We start from the raw sequence: 17,843 nt of genomic DNA, 5'->3' as shown, positions 1-17,843 counted from the left end.
ATATGGAGTCTGTGGCATTATGACTGAATAAAGGGATGTAGCGGGAGGGTAAATGCACCATTAACTCACCTGTAATGCACCTTTGTAAATTACAGCCCAGTATTTCTTCACCTGTGAATTATCGCTAATGTGTAGTGTTGCCACAGTTTTCTTTTCCATTGCGCCTCTGGGTTGTCATGACAACACATTTTCCTACTTAATGACATGTGCCTGGGCATATAATCATGCCATATACTAAACAATAAGACACATTTTTCTCTCTCTCTCTCTCCCTCATCTCACTTAAGTTTGTGTTTGCCTTCCTGGTTTTTTTGCAGATACCTGGTCAAGTTTCTCACCAAGCTGGCTCAAGACAGCGAGACCAACAAGATGACCCCAAGCAACATCGCCATTGTTCTGGGACCCAATTTACTCTGGTCCAAAAATGAAGGGTGAGCACAGGGTTGCCGGGGTAAAAATGGGTCAGGAGGACTTGTGGGGCCCGATTTCACTTCTGGCCTGAAAATACACTGACTCGCACATGGATACACCATGTATGAAATTACCCATGAAGTCCTACAAACAAAAGAAATGGAATTGGTACAGTACATAGATAAAGTTTATAGTTAGATAAGTTATAATTGTTGATCTTTCACTTTATGCTCTTCCATTTCATGTGGCCATCATCATGAATGCTCTGTCCTAGCGCTACACCAGTGGTTCCCAAACTTTTTCTGCTGGGACATTTTGTCCATTAAAATTTGAAAATCTCCAAAGGAAAAGTATGGATACACTTATCAACCATGCAAGTCGATGTGGTTGTTCTTTCCAGTGTTGTCATAGACTATGGCTGTGTCTCAAATGACGCACTTTTGTCAGTGCACTGACAGTCAGTGCACAGTGCACACAGTGCACTGAGGTCTTTAGTGCATAGTGTCGTGGAAAAATTTGAGCACTATGCACTGTGCCCTCGATGGAAGTGACGGCTGAACATGGCATTAGCTCGCCAAAATATGAGTTGGCTACTGTTTACAATGCACAGCGTCTGGTGCTTGTATTTCCATTTCCTTCACCCCAGAGGACAGCAATCACACATACAATACTTTGGTTGGCATGAAAATGTTGGTGTCCCATCAACATTATGTACAAAATTAGGAGACTGTTGACCAAACTCTTCTACTGAACTGAATGCCACATTTCCTCCGTGTCATTGTCAACATGGCCGCCGTTTAGTGCATGCAGTGTCCATCATTCAAGCACTGCATTTTTCCGCCATTGTTAGGGGATCATCCTGGCACTTTCAGTGCACTGGCTCAACTGAAATTTTCAGCGTGAGCGCCCTAGGCACTGGAAAACAGTGCCCGAAGTGCACAAGTGCAGCATTTGAGACACAGCCTATGTTTATAGGTTTTATGCAGGCATTCACTTCTCTACGTGAACCTCCTGTGGTACGTCCATGACCCACCTATGGGTCTTGACCCCCTGTTTGGGAACCGTTGCGCAACGCAGCCAATGATCCCTCTTCTTTCCTCAAATCCCTGTAGGCTATACACTCAATGACCTCTTCCCCCCCCCATTGCACAGAATGACTCATCATGCTTCTTATTTTCCCCACATTTCTTTCCTTTTACCCCCCTTCAGGACACTGGCAGAGATGGCGGCGGCCACTTCGGTCCATGTGGTGACCATCATTGAACCCATCATCCAGCACGCTGACTGGTTCTTCCCCGAGGGTAAAGGCACTGACCACAGACCCATGTTGTGTAACGGATAACGCACAGTTAGGAGGTCTCAGCCAGACAGTGATTAAACAGTGATAGACGTTGCCCTGCCGTGGACAACCGGTAGGGCACTCGTCTGCCATGCGGCCGACCTGGGCTCCATTCCTGGCCCGGGTCATTTGCCGGGCCCTTCCCCATCTCTCTCTCCCCATTTGCTTCCTGTACACCTCTCAAACTGTCCTGTCAAATAAAGTCGTAAAAGACCAGAAAAAAGCATCTTTAAAAAGTGATAGAGGAGTGAGGAGATCCACCGGTCACTTTGAAATGCTTAATTAAGCAAGACTGACTGACCAGCTGCGCCTTATCCTACTTATTATGCGTCTATCTGAATCATTATGTTACGGATAACGCCAACGTTGATGCCAATTACTCCAAAGGGTTTTATAATCAAGTGTTAATGATACAGGCTGACTATCCTGCTTAACATGTAGCTATCTGTAGCTATTTGTATTTCTTTAAAATAGCCAGAGTTTCTTTTTCTATTAATCTGTGGAATGTGATGATAATATCCTTTGCTCTTCTGTTTCCAGCCTCACTTTCCAGTAGTCTGTAAGACAGAAATGATCTGTTATTCAGAATTTCAGACCATAGCCAATTTGCTACCCTATTTCCTACCCTTTTTACGAGTTGTCTAATGACAAAACCATCTACCCCTTTGTGACTGTGAATAAAATGTTTTACAGAAACTAGTGCTAATGTCTTTATTTTTTTTTCCTCAATTTTGCTCAATACAATTGTTGATCACAAAAAAGAAACTAGAGCTAATGTAGCATCTTCTCTTTTCTTTTCTTTTCTTTTCTTTTCTTTTCTTTTCTTCTCTTTTCTCCTCTCCTCTCCTCTCCTTCTCCTCACAGACGTGGACTTCAACGTGTCTGGGATGTTTACAATGCCGACTCCCGTCTCCAACCACGTGAATCACCTGACCACGCCGGACTACGACTGCGGCACCATAGAGAGGAAGAGGCCGGGCAGCATGGTGATGGGACCAGATTGTGAAATTCCTCGAAGAGACAGGTATCTTTTCTTCTGTAAATGGTTAATAGTGGGGCTCTATATTTGGAAGAGGAAACCAACGCACACCATAAGTTTCACACACCAGCAGGTAGCGGGTGCAAAATCACTTTCAGAGAGGAGGATACTGCACACTCTTGTCCATCGTGCTGTATTTTATTTACAGAAACAAGGTTTCGGCCAGTGTGGCCTTCCTGAACTTGCGAAACGTTGTTTCTGGAAATAAAATTCAGGACAATGGACAAGAGTGTGCAGTATCTTCCTCTCTGAAAGTAATAGTGGGGCCCTCTCACACTTTTTATTTGTTTACCAAGCTTCTCAATGATCAAATGATTACTCATCTGTAAATAATTTCCTCATTGATCAAAATTGACATTGTGTCTTTACTAATGTAATCAAGGAATGTGTCATTATACCAAATCATACCGTTGTCGAATGATTTGTGTGTCACTAAATTTCATGTTGGGGGTGTTGCTATCTATCTGCTATGTCAAGCTTTTGGCCCGTCCGAGTTGGAACCTTCAGGTTTCCCATTTGTCTTTTTTGTTTTTACTGTAAATTATAATTCAAAACCCCCATAGCGGGGGGAAAGTGCTACAAGAGTGCTGGCGCTCTCTCTGAGATTGGCATATTTGGCAAAGCAAGGAATGCAGGAAATGATGCATTGCACCTTTTAATGGAAGGATGTATGGATAATATAAATCATTGAACATTGCCAAAAATATTAAAGGGAAGGGGGATTAAAATGTGGCCAAAGAGGAAGCCCTGAAAGGGAACAGAAAAAAAATTAAAACCGCTTGCGGATAAATGCTGAGAACATCTTTTCCCCTAACAAAAAGGCATACCGAGCCCCTTGAGTGAGATTTACACAAAGGCGGGCGACACATGGGAACTCACTTTAATGTGTGCTACCTAGTGTGGCAAGAGATACTCAAGGTTTCCAGCTGGGACAGGGACCTCAAATCATCTTACTTTTAGGTTTAGTAGTCTGCGGTCTCTGCTGTCATTATTTGGGATCATGGGATGCTGTTCTCTCTTCAGCTGGACAGTGGTTTCAATCCTGGGTTTCAGAAAGTAGAAATCCCTGCCACGAATTAAGGCCAGCTAGCTCTGAAACGGGGTAATTTCACGTAAAATCAGACACTTTGGGGCCCGACCAGCACAGATTTCAATTAAACTCTGTGTGTCTTTTTAGTGGCAAGGTAGAACCCCAGAAGTGCATTTTCATGAATCTGGCACAAATATTATGGCAGAAACGAGACACACAGGGTAAAGTTTAGAGCAATGTTGCCAGGCCGCATCGTGAATGATTGCCTCTAAATTTTCTGATGAGATTTTCTGAAGTTGTCTGCTGCTGATCCAAGTTGTTTGGAAACACCTAACACCCAAATAACTTGACAATAGCACATTTTATATAATACCAACCTGTTGGAAGGAATCTGTGGCAGGGTTGTTACTTTCTAAACTGAGTTTCTGACACCTCTAGTAGGGGGTTTGTAGCTTGGTGGCTGGGTTCTGTGTTCACTGTCTCTTCTCTGTGTGTGTGTGTGTTGTATGTGTGTCGTACGTGCCATAGCACTGCTAACAAATTGCTGGACCACATTCCGCGTAGAGGTGGCGGTACGCTCACTAGAAAGCAGCACGCTTCGCCCGCCTTCCAGCCCCCCCTGCCTCCGGTGGAGGGCGCGTTGGGGGCCGCTGGGGCGGCTGGATTGGCAGTGGCAGGGCCTGGGCCAGGGGCAGTACCAGGGCAGTCACCCGCTGGTGCTGTCCCAACAGAGCCCCAGCTCCAGCCCCAGCTCCAGCCCCAGCAGCTGTTCTTTGGTGGTGGTGGTGTTGGTGGGGGCGCTGGGTGCCCAGGGGGCCCAGGTGCAGTGCCCATGCCAGGGCTGGTGGCGGCTGGGCCGCAGCAGGGCTTGGAGATGTGCCAGCCTAGCTTGGCGCTGGGGATAGCCGCCCTGGCGGCCGCACAGCAGCTTTTAGTCCAGCCCTGTGACGAGAGCAGCAGGTAAGGGCGCCAAAACCGCCAACGTCATGAGCGCACAGGCTTTCTCTCTGACTCAGCAAATCCGGTGCATGTGTGTGCGTGGCTGGGGACAGACCTGTTGATGTGCGTGTCTGCCTGCATGGTCAGTGTTGTAAGGTAAAGGCCAAACCACAGTCTGTTCTGAGTCAGTCGTTCTCTTGTCTGTCTGTCTGTCTGTCTCTGTCTGTCCACCCGCCTGCATGCTGTTCAGTATTGCCAGGTAAGGACAAAACAAAACCCTCTGACTCAGACTCTCTCTACTTGTGTGCCTGGCTGCATGGTCAGTGTTGCGTCTGTCTGTATGCGAACTGTGTTGCCTAGCAACAGGAAGAGTCACCCGGTCGGTCAATGTGGCCAAATGAATCGTGGCTCTGCATTGTATGCTGTGAAAGAACTGTAATTGGAGACCATGGAAGAGCATGACGTTTTTAATTTTTAATTTGAATGGATACACAAGGTTTTGTCTTTTTTTTTTTTTTTTTTTTTTAAAGCATGACTAACTCAAGTCAACCGTGCATGCCTACAGTTGGCTGACTTGAAAATGATTAGTATTTCTTTTGCTATCATTATTTCCAGATTCTTTCAGTAAAATTTAACTTTCTTTCAATTTTAGTTCAGTTCTCTCAAATGTATGTATCCAAAGTACTTAAAGGAACAGTCCACCCTTCATACATTTAAGGTGTTTTTTTATGTCATCATTATACTGTTAAATTAGGCAATGCAAACAAGAATAGAGAAAAAAAATCTATTTAGTCTCATATTTTACCAGGGCTTAAAGTGATACTGTCCCATTTTTGGAAATAAGCTCATATTACACCTCCCCTTTAGTTAAATAATTGAGTTTTACCTTTTCCCTGTACTTTCTGCCGTTCTCTGAGTACGGCTGTGCAAATTTTACCTCCAAGCTAGCAGTTAACATTGAGTCCTATGAGACCAGTTAGCCGCCAGCTGGTCTCATAGGACTCAATGTTAACTGCTAGCATGGAGGTAAAATTTGCACTGCCATACTCAGAGAATGGTTGAAAGTACAGGAGAAAGGTACAATTCAATTATCTAACTAAAGGGGAGGTGTAATATGAGCTTATTTCCAAAAATGGGACAGTATCACATTAACGACATATGAGCAAATTACCAAAATGAGGTGGACTGTTCCTTTAAAACACAACTCTTTCCTTCAAAGACTCCTCCTAGTGAGCAAGCAACCCTTTACACAAGGCAAGATCACAATGCATCCCACCTCTCTTGGTTCTGATCCAATCTGGCCGTTGCCCTTTGAGACAAAGCCTTTGTTACTTGGATATCTAGACGCCTCTGTGGTTGCACTACACAATGTGCAAACTTGTGGGCAGCAAACAATCCAATATCTTGAGCCACCCACCACTATGCATCTAAGCCGATTGAAAGTCCAAAAGAGAAAAGTTCCAAATTATACACTGCAAGCTTTGCTCCACTTTTTGACCAAAAAAGCGCAAAGGAACATGAACCATCACAGAGGCATATAGAGTAGAAGTAGAGGTACTCTGACTGAATGTGCATGAGTTTATAGAGTTTATACATCATTTATTCTAGTGTCCCTAATGAGTACTTCTATTCTAACTTTATACACCTGTGCCTCATCGTGTAACGGCGATTGAAAGTCCCAGAGAGAAAAGTTCCAAATTGTATGACAGGCTATTGCGCAAAGGTGCAAAGGAACGTAAATCTCACCATGTAATGGTGTGTAAAGGGTCAGTGTTGATATTTTTCTCTCTGGCTTTTTTTTTTCCAGCTCCAGATCTAGAGACTCTGCGTCCACTCCCCCGCCCCAAAGAAACGGCTCTGCAGGATCAGGGCAGCTGAACACGGGAACCCCGGGAGGAGGAGGACCCAGTCCACACATGACGCGCAGAGGCAAGAAATGCTCAATAATATCAATGCATTTGACCTAAAATGAATAAATACTTTTACGAAGTGTTCACATTTTAATAACTAATATATGCCTAACTGTCTACATGAGTGACTTCTGTTCTATTAGTTGTTCCTTTGAACTGAGATGAGAATATTTCTTTTAAAATATCATTCTTTAGAGTAGACGCCCAAATCATTTTTGTCGTCGTTGTTATAGTTGTTGTTTTGTGTTAACTAGGAAATCTATGCGGCACAATGATTCATACTCCATAATATAATTCCTTAATCCATCCTAACTTGTGATTTTTTTTCAATCCACAGGCACCAAAAAGCCAGCCCCTGCACCTCCAAAGCCAGTCATCCCCCCTCCAGGCCAGCCGAGTCCCCAGACGGGTCCCCACAACACCTCCCTGGGCACCCCTCAGTCCCTTCCTCACACGCCCAGACCCCTGTCCAGCCACTCCCCCACCGCACAGACACCCACTCTCACGGTGACCCAGCCGGGAGGCAGCACCCCTCGCCGCCACTCCAGCAACCAGCCCCCCATCCAGGCGCCCAACCACCCGCCTCCACAGCCGCCGCCTATGCAGGGGGGCGGCACCCCTCCGCCCTCAGCTGACTCGTCTCCTCCCAGCACCCCGACACCGCCCAACACGCCCCCACCCACCTCCTCCACCACCCCGTCCGCGACGACCCCCCAGGACTACGGCACCCCTGCTGCTGGGATGCCCGTGTTTCCACACTACTCGACGGGATCTCTGCCCCGGCCGCGGCCCGTGCCTAAACCACGGAACCGGCCCAACATCCCTCCGCCGCCTCAGCCGCCGGGGTCTTCGGGGGCCGCCACGGACACCAACGGCATCTGTGGCTCTGCGTACAAGATGATGGGTACGTGCTGAGCTCTTAACATCGGGTTGTGTTTTAAGCTGTCAATAGATTCAGTACAACACCAAACAATTATATTGCATTCAGGTCGACAGTATTTAAGGCTGATGCTGTTGAGGGTTTTTGTATTTTCTTAGAGATTGGTCCTGAAGTTAGAGAGGGCCGGGCAAAAATGTCCAGGTTTTTTTTTAATATATATTTGGTTTCAGTCCAGTCCTGATTGCATTGCATTTAGTGAAACACTTCTGACACAGAGCAGCTTATATCATGAGGACTAGGGGTGTAAATCACAGCCTCCATGACAATACGATACGTTCTCGATTTCTTAATGCAATTGCGATTGTTTTTCATACTTAAGAATGCCCGACGATACGGTGCGAATCGATTAAATCACCGGGCGATACATCAATGCATCAATACATTTTGATTACTATTTACACCCCTAATGAGGACACATCAAGCTACACTACTGCAGAGGAAAGAATGTATTGAGGAACAAAGTAAAACTGAATTGTAGCAACTATTTAAAAGGGAATAGCATGAAGCTTACATGTAGAGCCTACAGCTTATTTGTCCAGAAACACCAGCCTGTCAATAAGTTCTGGCTTCAAGGATGCCCGAAGGCAGGCCCCCTGTGCGATTGCGATTTTCGATTAAGTTTGATTAATTGTGCAGCCCTAACACTCATATGGTGCAAGATATGGAGTATGACTGGTCTGAGTTTGAGTATGACTGTGTTATTGCCCTCTCATCAGATTAAACGGTCATCTCTTGACAAAATGAATTTGAATTTGCCAGATGTGTCTTCACGCAGTTAACACTAACAGAACCATATTGATGATGCTTTCACAGGTTGAGGAGATTTCTTGGGTTCTCAGGTTGACGAGGTTTGTTTTATTGTCCCAAGGATGATTTGACCTTAATTTAACCACTACTCCGTTTGCTCTACCAAAATCATCATTGTTGCTGTGCACTCACATCGCACCCCTTTGTCTATTTTGTAAATTTTATTCTTCATCATTTTTGCAAATACAATCACGAAACATTCTCCGGCTTCATGTGTTTACTGTCACATATGTTACCTTGTTTTTCGAGTGTGGGCTTGCAAAACACCTGACAATTGGTAATGGAAACGTGTATTCAAGTGGGTGTGTTGTTTTGGAAGTCATTTCCTTGTGAGGTGTTTTCTCATAATGGAACATACTCAGCTTTATGCGTGATCTCTTGTTTTATCCTCCCAGTAAGGAAGGAAGCTCTTTATGAGTAGTTGTTCTCGTGCATCTTCTGGCACTCTGTATCATGAAAAGAATGCCTGTGACTAACTAAAGTTCTACGTAAAGGAACATCTCTGACTAAAGGCTACCTAGGAACAAATTTGGCACCCCGTCTATGCATGAGTAATACAGGCTGCTCATTATCGAGTGGGCTTTTATGTCCCCCAAATATGAAAATCAGTGTTTTAAAGGTAATATGCCAATCAGACCGTAATAAGGGCTTTGCGCAGTGAGTTCGAGAGTGCAGAGCACTGAACTGGCATTCTATTTTATTTTTGTCCAAGATTCCATTATGAGCAGCATAAGTTAGTTCTTTGAACTAAAGAAAGAAAGCACTTACTGTTTCAGCACAGTCACAAACTAATTTGATAAGACTGTCTTTCCATGTTTGCTCTAAAATGCATAGACCAGGGCTATTCAAATGGCGGCCGTGGGACCAGATGCGGCCCTTGGATGGCAAGTTTCTGGCCCCCCACAAGCCCCTTGAAATACAGAATCATTTTTCGGAATTTAGAGATAAAAGTACGGGTTCTGTATCAAGCTGAAACGGGACACACAGGAAATTAAAATGCAGGAAATTACATTTAAGAAATGCAAAACTTTCTGGTAGAGGTGCACCGAAAATTCGGCCTCAGGAAAATATTCGGCCGAAAACGCAAAAAAAGAAACTTTCGGTTTTCGGCCGAAAGCCAATTGAGCGGCTGAATTGGAGGCCGAATAGAAAATGAATTGAAAATGGGCATTAATTAAACTAATTTCAGTTCTACTCTAACATTTGAAGACTTCATATACACATTTATTTTCTTTCAAAAACATGTCAAAACATTTATTGTACACCGTAGATTTCAGCAATATTTAAAAATAATGAAAAACCTAACTTTTGATCACTTCTGACTGAATTGTAATATTCGGTTTCGGTTTCGGTATTCGGCCAAGTGATGAATTATTATTCGGTTTCGGCCACAAATTTTCACTTCGGTGCACCTCTACTTTCTGGGGGAGAGCCCCCAGACCCTCCATCTCCTTGAAGTCCCCCATACTTTTTTCATTGATAGTGGGCAACCATAATACATACGTATAGTTCGGCCCCTTAACTCGGAGGGATTGGAAAAACTGGCCCTCAATGACATTTAATTGAATACCCCTGGCATAGACACTGTTTCTTTAGTTGCAGCCATGTTTGGCATAACTCCCTGGTTTGACCTCCATTTCGCTGATTTGTTTCCTTCCTAAGCTCTGCTCCAAAGTAGCCTGTGTTGCCGCTAGATAAAAATGATGTCATCATTAAAAGTTTCCTGTGTTTTGGGTTGGGCAGACGGGAGATGTTGAAAGCTGGCTGCTTCTTTTAATTGAAAACACTTTTCTGATTGTGTTTTGCAACCCCACTTCATAACCACCAGTGTCTTACCTCATACCAAACACACTGACAAAAATGATGTCAACCAGTGAAAATACTGTTTCAAGAGTTCTAGAGACATCAACCTCAGACTGTTTTTGTGTGTGTGTGTGTGTGTGTGTGTGTGTGTGTGTGTGTGTGTGTGTGTGTGTGTGTGTGTGTGCGTGCGTGCGTGCGTGCGTGCGTGCGTGCGTGCGTGCGTGCGTGCGTGCGTGCGTGCGTGCGTGCGTGCGTGCGTGCGTGCGTGCGTGCGTGCGTGTGTGTGTGTGACCAAGTTTTTATTGAAGTTTTTAAGAATACGAACATTGTTAGAATATCCACTTATGTAAGTTTATATAACATGTCTTAAAAGTGGGAAAAAGCATTAAACAAAAAGCCTTTCCCATGTAACTCCAACATGTACAACGTTAAAATGCAATGAATTGATGACATCTTACCGACTAAGAAATTGCTTAATGTAAGTTAATTGCGGGCCTACCAAAGTGACTGTCTTTCTTGTAGAGGTTGATTTTACTGCCACAGAAGAATGGCTTGAACCAAGTGATTAATTTACTGCTGAAAACCTGCATGCTGCACCAGATCATGAAACTTTTTAACACATACATACCTGAACGCTTTGAAACTCACTCATACGTGTAAATACTGTACATGCAATTGGTAAAGAATGGTGTGTGCATATCAATCCATTATAGCTAACATGAGACTGTATTTGCATGCTGTACTGAAATGTGTTCAATACATTTTAAATGTATATGTATTTTTTTTCAACATATTATAGTGTAATTTTACATTATGTCTAATCATGCATGGTCATCATTGTCATATTTTAAGAGTTCCTGATTTCAGGCTTGACAGAATTGACAAAAATGAATTATAAGTATGCATTGAGAATAAATAGTCATTATGTTTTCCAACAAGTGTTAAATGCTCAGGCTCAGAATGTTCTCGTACTATAAGGAATGCAGGAGGTGACACCACAGCACGGCATCCCTTCTAACTAAAATCTATCCCTCTTTTCCTTCTCCTCAGACGCGGGGATGGCGTTTAAGGGGGTGCACCGGGCGTACGTTCCCGAGCTGGCCATCGTGGAGCCCCAGCCTCAGCTGCAGCCTCCAGTCTGCCAGCTGAAAGACGCCGACCTCGACTCTGAGAGCACCGTCCTCTGAGAGTGACCGGTCCAGGGCTGGGCTCCACTAGACGAGGGCCACGCTGAACACTATCCACTCTCCACTACCCCTTTATTATCGCTCTCGTTCGCTGGGTCCCCCAACACAGCATAGTTGAGTAACCGCACACATTGGACTACACACTACTCTCACTGTATCCCCCTGCACTACAATCCAACCCAGCCCTAGCGTTGCGTACCCCCTGATTTCTTTCTCTGCATCTCCCGACACAGCATAGTTGGGTAACTCCCCTCCCACAGGACTTCACAGTACTCTCCCACTTACAAACCCAGTCCTGGCCCCTCTTCTCCTTCTCCATCTGCCCCAACTCACTGCTGCTGGACCTTACCCACTGCCCCGCCCCCAGGACAGCAACTCATCCACCCCCTCAACAGCCCTATCTCCACCCTATCTCCAGCCCTCCACGGCACCCATATCCAAAACCCCCACGGTTCGGTAAGCCACTGCTGCTCTCTCCAACTCTTTTAGTTACCAAAGTGTATACCAACCTGTTCCTGCCTTCAGTTGCCCCGCCTGGCCCGCCGCTGCTCTCCTCCTCTCAAGTGCCCAAGGTCTTTGTTTTTGGACAAACCCAAAAGCTCCACACACACCCCCCCCAAGCTCTGGTGAAGACTGTGACCAAGAAGCCTTGAGCGCTAGAGCAGCATTGATGATTCACATGGATGTTCATCAAAGCAAAGATGACCTTAAATGTCAATGAGATTAAGACTGGGATTTCCATACAAGTTGGAGAAGGAAAAAAAAGCTAGGTGGTGGGGTGACTCGGGGGTTCTTCGTAGACAACAATATTGGTTTGAGGTATGAACGTGTGTGTGTTTTGTGATGTGTGGGGGTTGAATGTGTGAGACCGTGCGAAATTTCGCACACATTTGTGATTGAAGTGCCCTTTGCTGACATGAGATGACGAAAAGAGGAAAGGGTTTTTTTTGGCAGAACTTTTTTATAGGAAGAGGAAGTTTTGATCGAAACCCAAAGGTGCCGCTTTAGTCAAGAAAGAAACAAAACAAAAGTGTAGCCTAGCTGGTGACTGCAGGTTTCCAGTCAGTCCATTCATAGACTTAAACTGACCCTTTTTTTACTGCTTTTGTATGAGAACTGTCTCCTATTTGCTCTATTTATTACCTTACCCATCAACACATTCCTGTGGTGAAAGGTTTTCTTGTCGTATTTTTTTTCTTATTTTTTTCTTTTAAAGAAACCGTATCAGTGCCTCCTTGTGTATTCATTAGGGGCGTGTTCTGTCAGTGGCTATGAGGAGTATGAGGTGTCTACAGTAGATGCTGCTGACTTTTGGTACCCTGGACCCCGTTTCTCGACAGTGTCATTGCTAACCAGTTAGCAACTTAGTAAGTTGCCAATGAGAAATTGCATTGCCACCAAGTAAGTAGCTAACTTAGTTAGCAATGACGCTGTCAAGAAACGCACCCCTGTTTCCTTGACTGCACCATACAAGGTCCTTCGAAGTGTTGGCCGATCTCCATTGATCACCCATACATGAACACCTTGGATATTCCATGGAAGTTGTATGTAATACGCATGGAATGGGGGGAAAAAGGCTCCAACTGTACACCGCGATGATGATGATGATCTGTTTTCCCACTTTTCGTCTCACCTGTTTTAAATGTATTGATGAGGCATTACTGTGGGTTGGTCAAGTGAAAACTGAATTTGTGGTGACGTCCCCATTTTGCTCCTCCTTGCTTTGTCCCAAGTGCAACAACTCTACAAAATGCATTCATTTGCACTTTCCGCAAAGGCCCCCTCGTCACAGAGTGTGAGGTGGCTTTTAATGTCCCCGCGTGAAAACCACCCAACGTATTGCCCAGAAACACTGCTAGGAAGAGCTGGTGGTGACATGGTACTTGGGGAAGGTTGTACGCCACACAACTGTCATTTGTTACATTCATTCATTCATTCATTCAGTGCTTTAGTCGTCGTCTCGTGTACAAGGCCATGTGCTAGTCTGTAAACTATGGTACCTCTTTCAGTGATGGAATTCATGTGCGAAAAGTCGGTTACACCTGACTTTGTCAATCTTATGCATAATTTTCCAAGGACTTAAGGCATCTCATTTTAAACGAGCTTTTTTTTTTGTCTCTGCTACCTTGCTGCCTTATGCCTCAAACACTAAACAATCCTTTTTTTTTCTTTCAAGACAAAAGGTTTAGAGCGAGGATATGTTACACTTATGAAACAGGAATTGTTGATGGTGCATCTGACGTTCGGTAACAAGGGACTGTTGAGCTTCGAAAAGAATCTTCAAAAAAAAAAAGGACTGCTTGGTAATACTCATTTTCATTAAAACAAAAAATTGAAATGATTACTTTTCCCTGTGTGAAGTCTTTGTGCATGATTTGAGTCTTCTGTTCAAAGTAGTAGAACAGATTAGACTTAACAGACTTAGACGTAACATTCATTCCATTGCACAAAACATACGGTAAATACACACCTACATCATTACATCTACCCCCCCAACCCCCCAGTCGCCCTTCCCAAATACACGCACATATGAGGCAGGCACCAATTCCAGCCTACACTTGTCTGGCTTTAACACTGCTTGTTGGAAATCGTGTTTGGTATAAATGAGTGAGAGTGAGTGTATGTGTTTTTCCTTGCAATGTGTTCGATAGATAATTTATTTATCTTTACAGAAAATTGTTCTGTGCCATTGACTGTCTGATCATGGTTACAAAAAAACAGAAGAAAAAAAACACAATAGACAAATACACGCGCGCACACACACACACACACACACACACACACACACACACACACACACACACACACACACACACACACACACACCCCATGACAAAAACACAGCATGTGTGCTCTGTAGTGCTTCGTAGAGTGAAGGGATATGTTACCTTTATTTCCATTATCGTTAAAATACGGATAAGCCTTTGCCTTCTTTGACTTCAGTCTACCAGTAGAGGCGTGTTGGGGTGGGCCACACAATTTCTGATGGAGGTAGATATGGGAGCAGAGGACATTTTATTATTACTCTCAAGTAACGACACTTTGGAAACCCTTACATGTGTCCTTTAATGTTATTTGACAGCACTTAATATTAACTACTTTAAGTCCTTATTTTGTATTTAATGCAATGTTACTGATCATTTAGTGACAACTGCTTTTACACCATGTCTCGTCCATATTGAAAGACCCTGCATATAGGCCTACTGCGTTCCTTTAAATATCCATCCTCTCATCCTTTCCTTATGCTTGTGGCGTTGTACTTTGCTGACGCCCCACCTCCGTGGACAAAACAATAAAGTTTCTCCGCTATCAGCCTAAGCACAACATCCCAATTGCAAATATTGACTAAAATGCACTCAGAGAGTGCAGACCTTGTGGAGTTAGAAACTGGAATCTCAAAATTCACCCTATGCCGCAATGGTGAAGAATCTATTTTTAAAATTCCTGGATCCGGATCATGATCCGAATCACCACCAAAATGTTATCACTTGTCCCTTTTGTCATTTCCAACAACTCCACATATTTTAATCCTAATTAATGACTTTTCTCTGCTGACAGACAGAGACAGACAAACAGACAGACAAACCAAAGCAGCCGAAAACATAACCTCCTTGGCGGAGGTAAAAATTACCTGTTCAATTGCGCTTTTGCGAGATAGTCAATAAAACTTATATCGTCAATGAGGTCTTGCCTCGCATGACAAGGCTACAAGCAAAAGGAGAGGACGGGAGGTGAGATAATGGCTGTTTCCCAATGTCCAGTGTTCTAGCCTTGCTATGACGTGAAACGCCCAGTGATTGGTGAACTCCGCGAAGTATCCAGAGTATCCAATCAAGGCGTTTCACGTCCTTGCAAGGCTAGAACACTGGACATTGGAAACAGCCATTGGGTGCATCCCAATATGTGACCTTGCCTCCTCCACTTGTGCTTGTCTCCTCGTCCCGCCTCCTGGCCCCTCCTCCGTGGAGAAAACGATAAAGTTTCCCAGCTGTCAGCCTCGCCACAACAACTTTTGAGGGACTGTTTTTCATTCACCATCTCAATTGCAAATGAGAAAAAGACTTTACAATTGAGCTTTTGCAAGATATTGAAATATAATGCTGTTGTCAGTGATGTCATCATGACGAGAAGCAAGTGGAGGAGGTAAGTGGAGGAGGCAAGGTCGCATATTAAAACGCACTCATTGACTCCAGAGGACTCAACTGCTCCTCACGTGCTGTGCACCTGACCTGACCTACCGGAATCCAGGACGACATCAATGGCCCTCTTGTAAGTGTTCAGGAAGTCTGATGGTGAACGCAGCATGGAACTCTGGCACAGGTTACGCACCCCCTCCTCCACCAGCAGCAGAGCTCGCTCCCCCGCAAGGACGACGTTAGTACCCTGACCCTGTGGAGATATTAATGCATGACATTATGATCCCGACCCACCAGGTTGGTAAGGGGAGTAAATAACCAGTGCTCTCCTCCATAACTGAGGGCACCACTCTGCCCCCTTGGGGTGCAGTTTTAGGCTGCCCCCTTGCATGGGTGAGGCATAAAATGCAATTGTGTTGTGGGCATTGAGCACTGTGTGCTGTGTCACAATGACAATGGGAGTTTCCAGGTGGGCTTCTGAGCATAGCTTGCTCAAGGGCACTTCACTGCGGCCATGAATGAAGCTGTAGGGACATGTATTCTACTGGGGAAGGTGGAATGTGGTCCAGAATATGTCTGATCCATCTCAAGAGGAGGATCCTAAAAATGTGTGTCTTGTTTTTGTGGATGATGTCTTCAGGTTTTCTTAACCTGTTAAGACACGGTGTTGTAAATTTCCTTACCAGAATGGCAATGAGCAAGTCGCAGTGCATTACTAAAGACCTTGTGTTATGTCATAGTAGTGTGGTACAATGGTAACTTTTCAATGACCATTACAGTGTTTCACTGGTGGAAGAGTGTGCATTATGGGGCTACTGAAGTTGGACATTGCATAAATATGAGCAAGCAAGGATGGTATTTAAAACCTGTAAATGTCTGATCCAAAGACCAGGAGAATCCGAACCATTAGGTCATAGTCATTGACAGTAAATACTCTCAATGGTAATAGTACTTGCTTCTTTTTTTTGGTGGATTATCTCTTTACCTTGGTTTTCTGAATGGACGTACACAGTGCGTAGATGTGGGCGAGCAGTTCTTCAGGGTCGGTTTGCTCTGAGCTTTCCTGTACGCTGCAAACGGAGATGGTTTGTGTGGCCCAGGAGGTGAACATACGGTTGAATACACCGTAAGAGATCACCAATATCCGTGCATCCTTCAACAGAGGGCTGGGCAAGGCAAAGGAAGTAATCTATCATCAAGTCATTTTAATATTTATTGATTTAACAACAACCATTATGATAATAACAGTAATAATAATGATGATGATAATAATAATAATAATAATAATAACAATTATTATTATTATTATTATTATTATTTATTATTATTATAATATCAGCCTAATAATAATAATTAACACAGATTAACTAAACTAATAGTTGGCTATCATAATCATAATAGTAGGCTATCATAATCAACATTATTTTATTCAGTGGAATTAAAAAGCTAAATTCATTTGCTCTTCTTAGCATCATTTATGTAGGCCTAATTGATCCATGGGCTAGTTGTGGATACAGGGATTTGTTAGGGCTACTTACTTGGCACCTTGCTCCAAATTACTCACATCTTTCATAATGAGTGTCAGATTCTCTGATGAGGTCTATATTGTCAATAAAAGATTATGAAAAATAAATTATTCCAAACCATTTTCAAATTTGTAATAAACAACCTCAGAATGTTTGGAGAGAAAGTGCCCCCCGGTAGGCTTACTTCAATAATATGAACGATGCAATCCTGGTATATGAGCAGGTGACCTGTGATTCCTTCAGTTTGGTTGTTTTTCTGAATCTTATTGACAAATTGTTCGTGGTGACCTCATAAACAAAACAGGTATAAACACATGATGCTCGCTGTGCTTGAATGTGAACGATGCACGTCGATCCTGGAATTAAATAGGCGTGACCATGAAAAGTTAGCCTAGGCCTACCTGCAATAGCATTCCTTTTGTCGTCATCAGCAGGACTGGCAATCCTTGCGATGTAAATCAGCTTGTGAATAAAACATCTCTTAAAAAAAAACAGAAAAGAATAGAAGATGTTTGCTTGTATTTTTCATGCCAGCATAGGCTAAGCTTTGTAGTGGTTCATCTAAACATTAATAAACAAGTAGGCTAATATCAAACACCGCAAAAGTATTTACCTTGTACGAGGATTTTTGTTTCTCAACTTCAGAAAAAAGGGAGTTTTTATATGAACTAACATAAGGACTGACGCCTGATGGCAAACCGACCCGATTTCCTGCCATAGTTGCATAGGAACAGCTGGAATGCCGTGCGCGAGCAGAGGCTGGGAATCTAGAGAAT

At 43.8% G+C, this 17,843-nt stretch overlaps 2 protein-coding genes across 5 annotated transcripts in view; one reads left to right on the top strand and one right to left on the bottom strand.

Moving 5' to 3' along the window:
• arhgap17a (Rho GTPase activating protein 17a) overlaps nt 1-13,746 on the top strand; it is a 56,525-nt gene extending 42,779 nt beyond the window's left edge. The window contains exons 14-20 of one of the 3 annotated variants that reach the window (XM_063220562.1): nt 318-431; nt 1,621-1,712; nt 2,615-2,774; nt 4,348-4,779; nt 6,566-6,687; nt 7,006-7,572; nt 11,269-13,746. In XM_063220562.1, the coding sequence (XP_063076632.1) occupies nt 318-431; nt 1,621-1,712; nt 2,615-2,774; nt 4,348-4,779; nt 6,566-6,687; nt 7,006-7,572; nt 11,269-11,405 (1,624 nt within the window). In that variant the 3' untranslated portion in view covers nt 11,406-13,746. Of the gene's footprint in view, nt 1-317; nt 432-1,620; nt 1,713-2,614; nt 2,775-4,347; nt 4,780-6,565; nt 6,688-7,005; nt 7,573-8,421; nt 10,311-11,268 lie in introns of those variants that run through there. The other 2 variants (XM_063220563.1, XM_063220564.1) reach the window with 2 other exon arrangements.
• A 519-nt stretch (nt 13,747-14,265) lies between these two features.
• LOC134466711 (testis-expressed protein 47-like) lies at nt 14,266-17,806 on the bottom strand. 2 transcript variants are annotated; one of them, XM_063220569.1, is made up of 7 exons: nt 17,681-17,806; nt 17,469-17,547; nt 17,252-17,355; nt 17,080-17,141; nt 16,527-16,707; nt 15,644-15,794; nt 14,266-14,387 (listed from the first exon to the last, which is right to left on the bottom strand). In XM_063220569.1, exons 1-7 carry the CDS (start codon nt 17,783-17,785, stop codon nt 14,350-14,352), a joined length of 720 nt encoding a protein of 239 aa, XP_063076639.1. In that variant the 5' UTR covers nt 17,786-17,806; the 3' UTR covers nt 14,266-14,349. The 2 variants fall into 2 exon arrangements, with proteins under 2 accessions (XP_063076639.1, XP_063076640.1); XM_063220570.1 differs by lacking the exon at nt 17,469-17,547 and having other exon boundaries at nt 17,252-17,423; nt 17,681-17,797.
• Nucleotides 17,807-17,843: the final 37 nt, after the last annotated feature.

This window comes from Engraulis encrasicolus, chromosome 17 (genome assembly GCF_034702125.1).
Source record: "Engraulis encrasicolus isolate BLACKSEA-1 chromosome 17, IST_EnEncr_1.0, whole genome shotgun sequence".
Classification (NCBI taxonomy): domain Eukaryota; kingdom Metazoa; phylum Chordata; class Actinopteri; order Clupeiformes; family Engraulidae; genus Engraulis; species Engraulis encrasicolus.
This window is presented reverse-complemented; position numbering and strand designations above follow the sequence as displayed.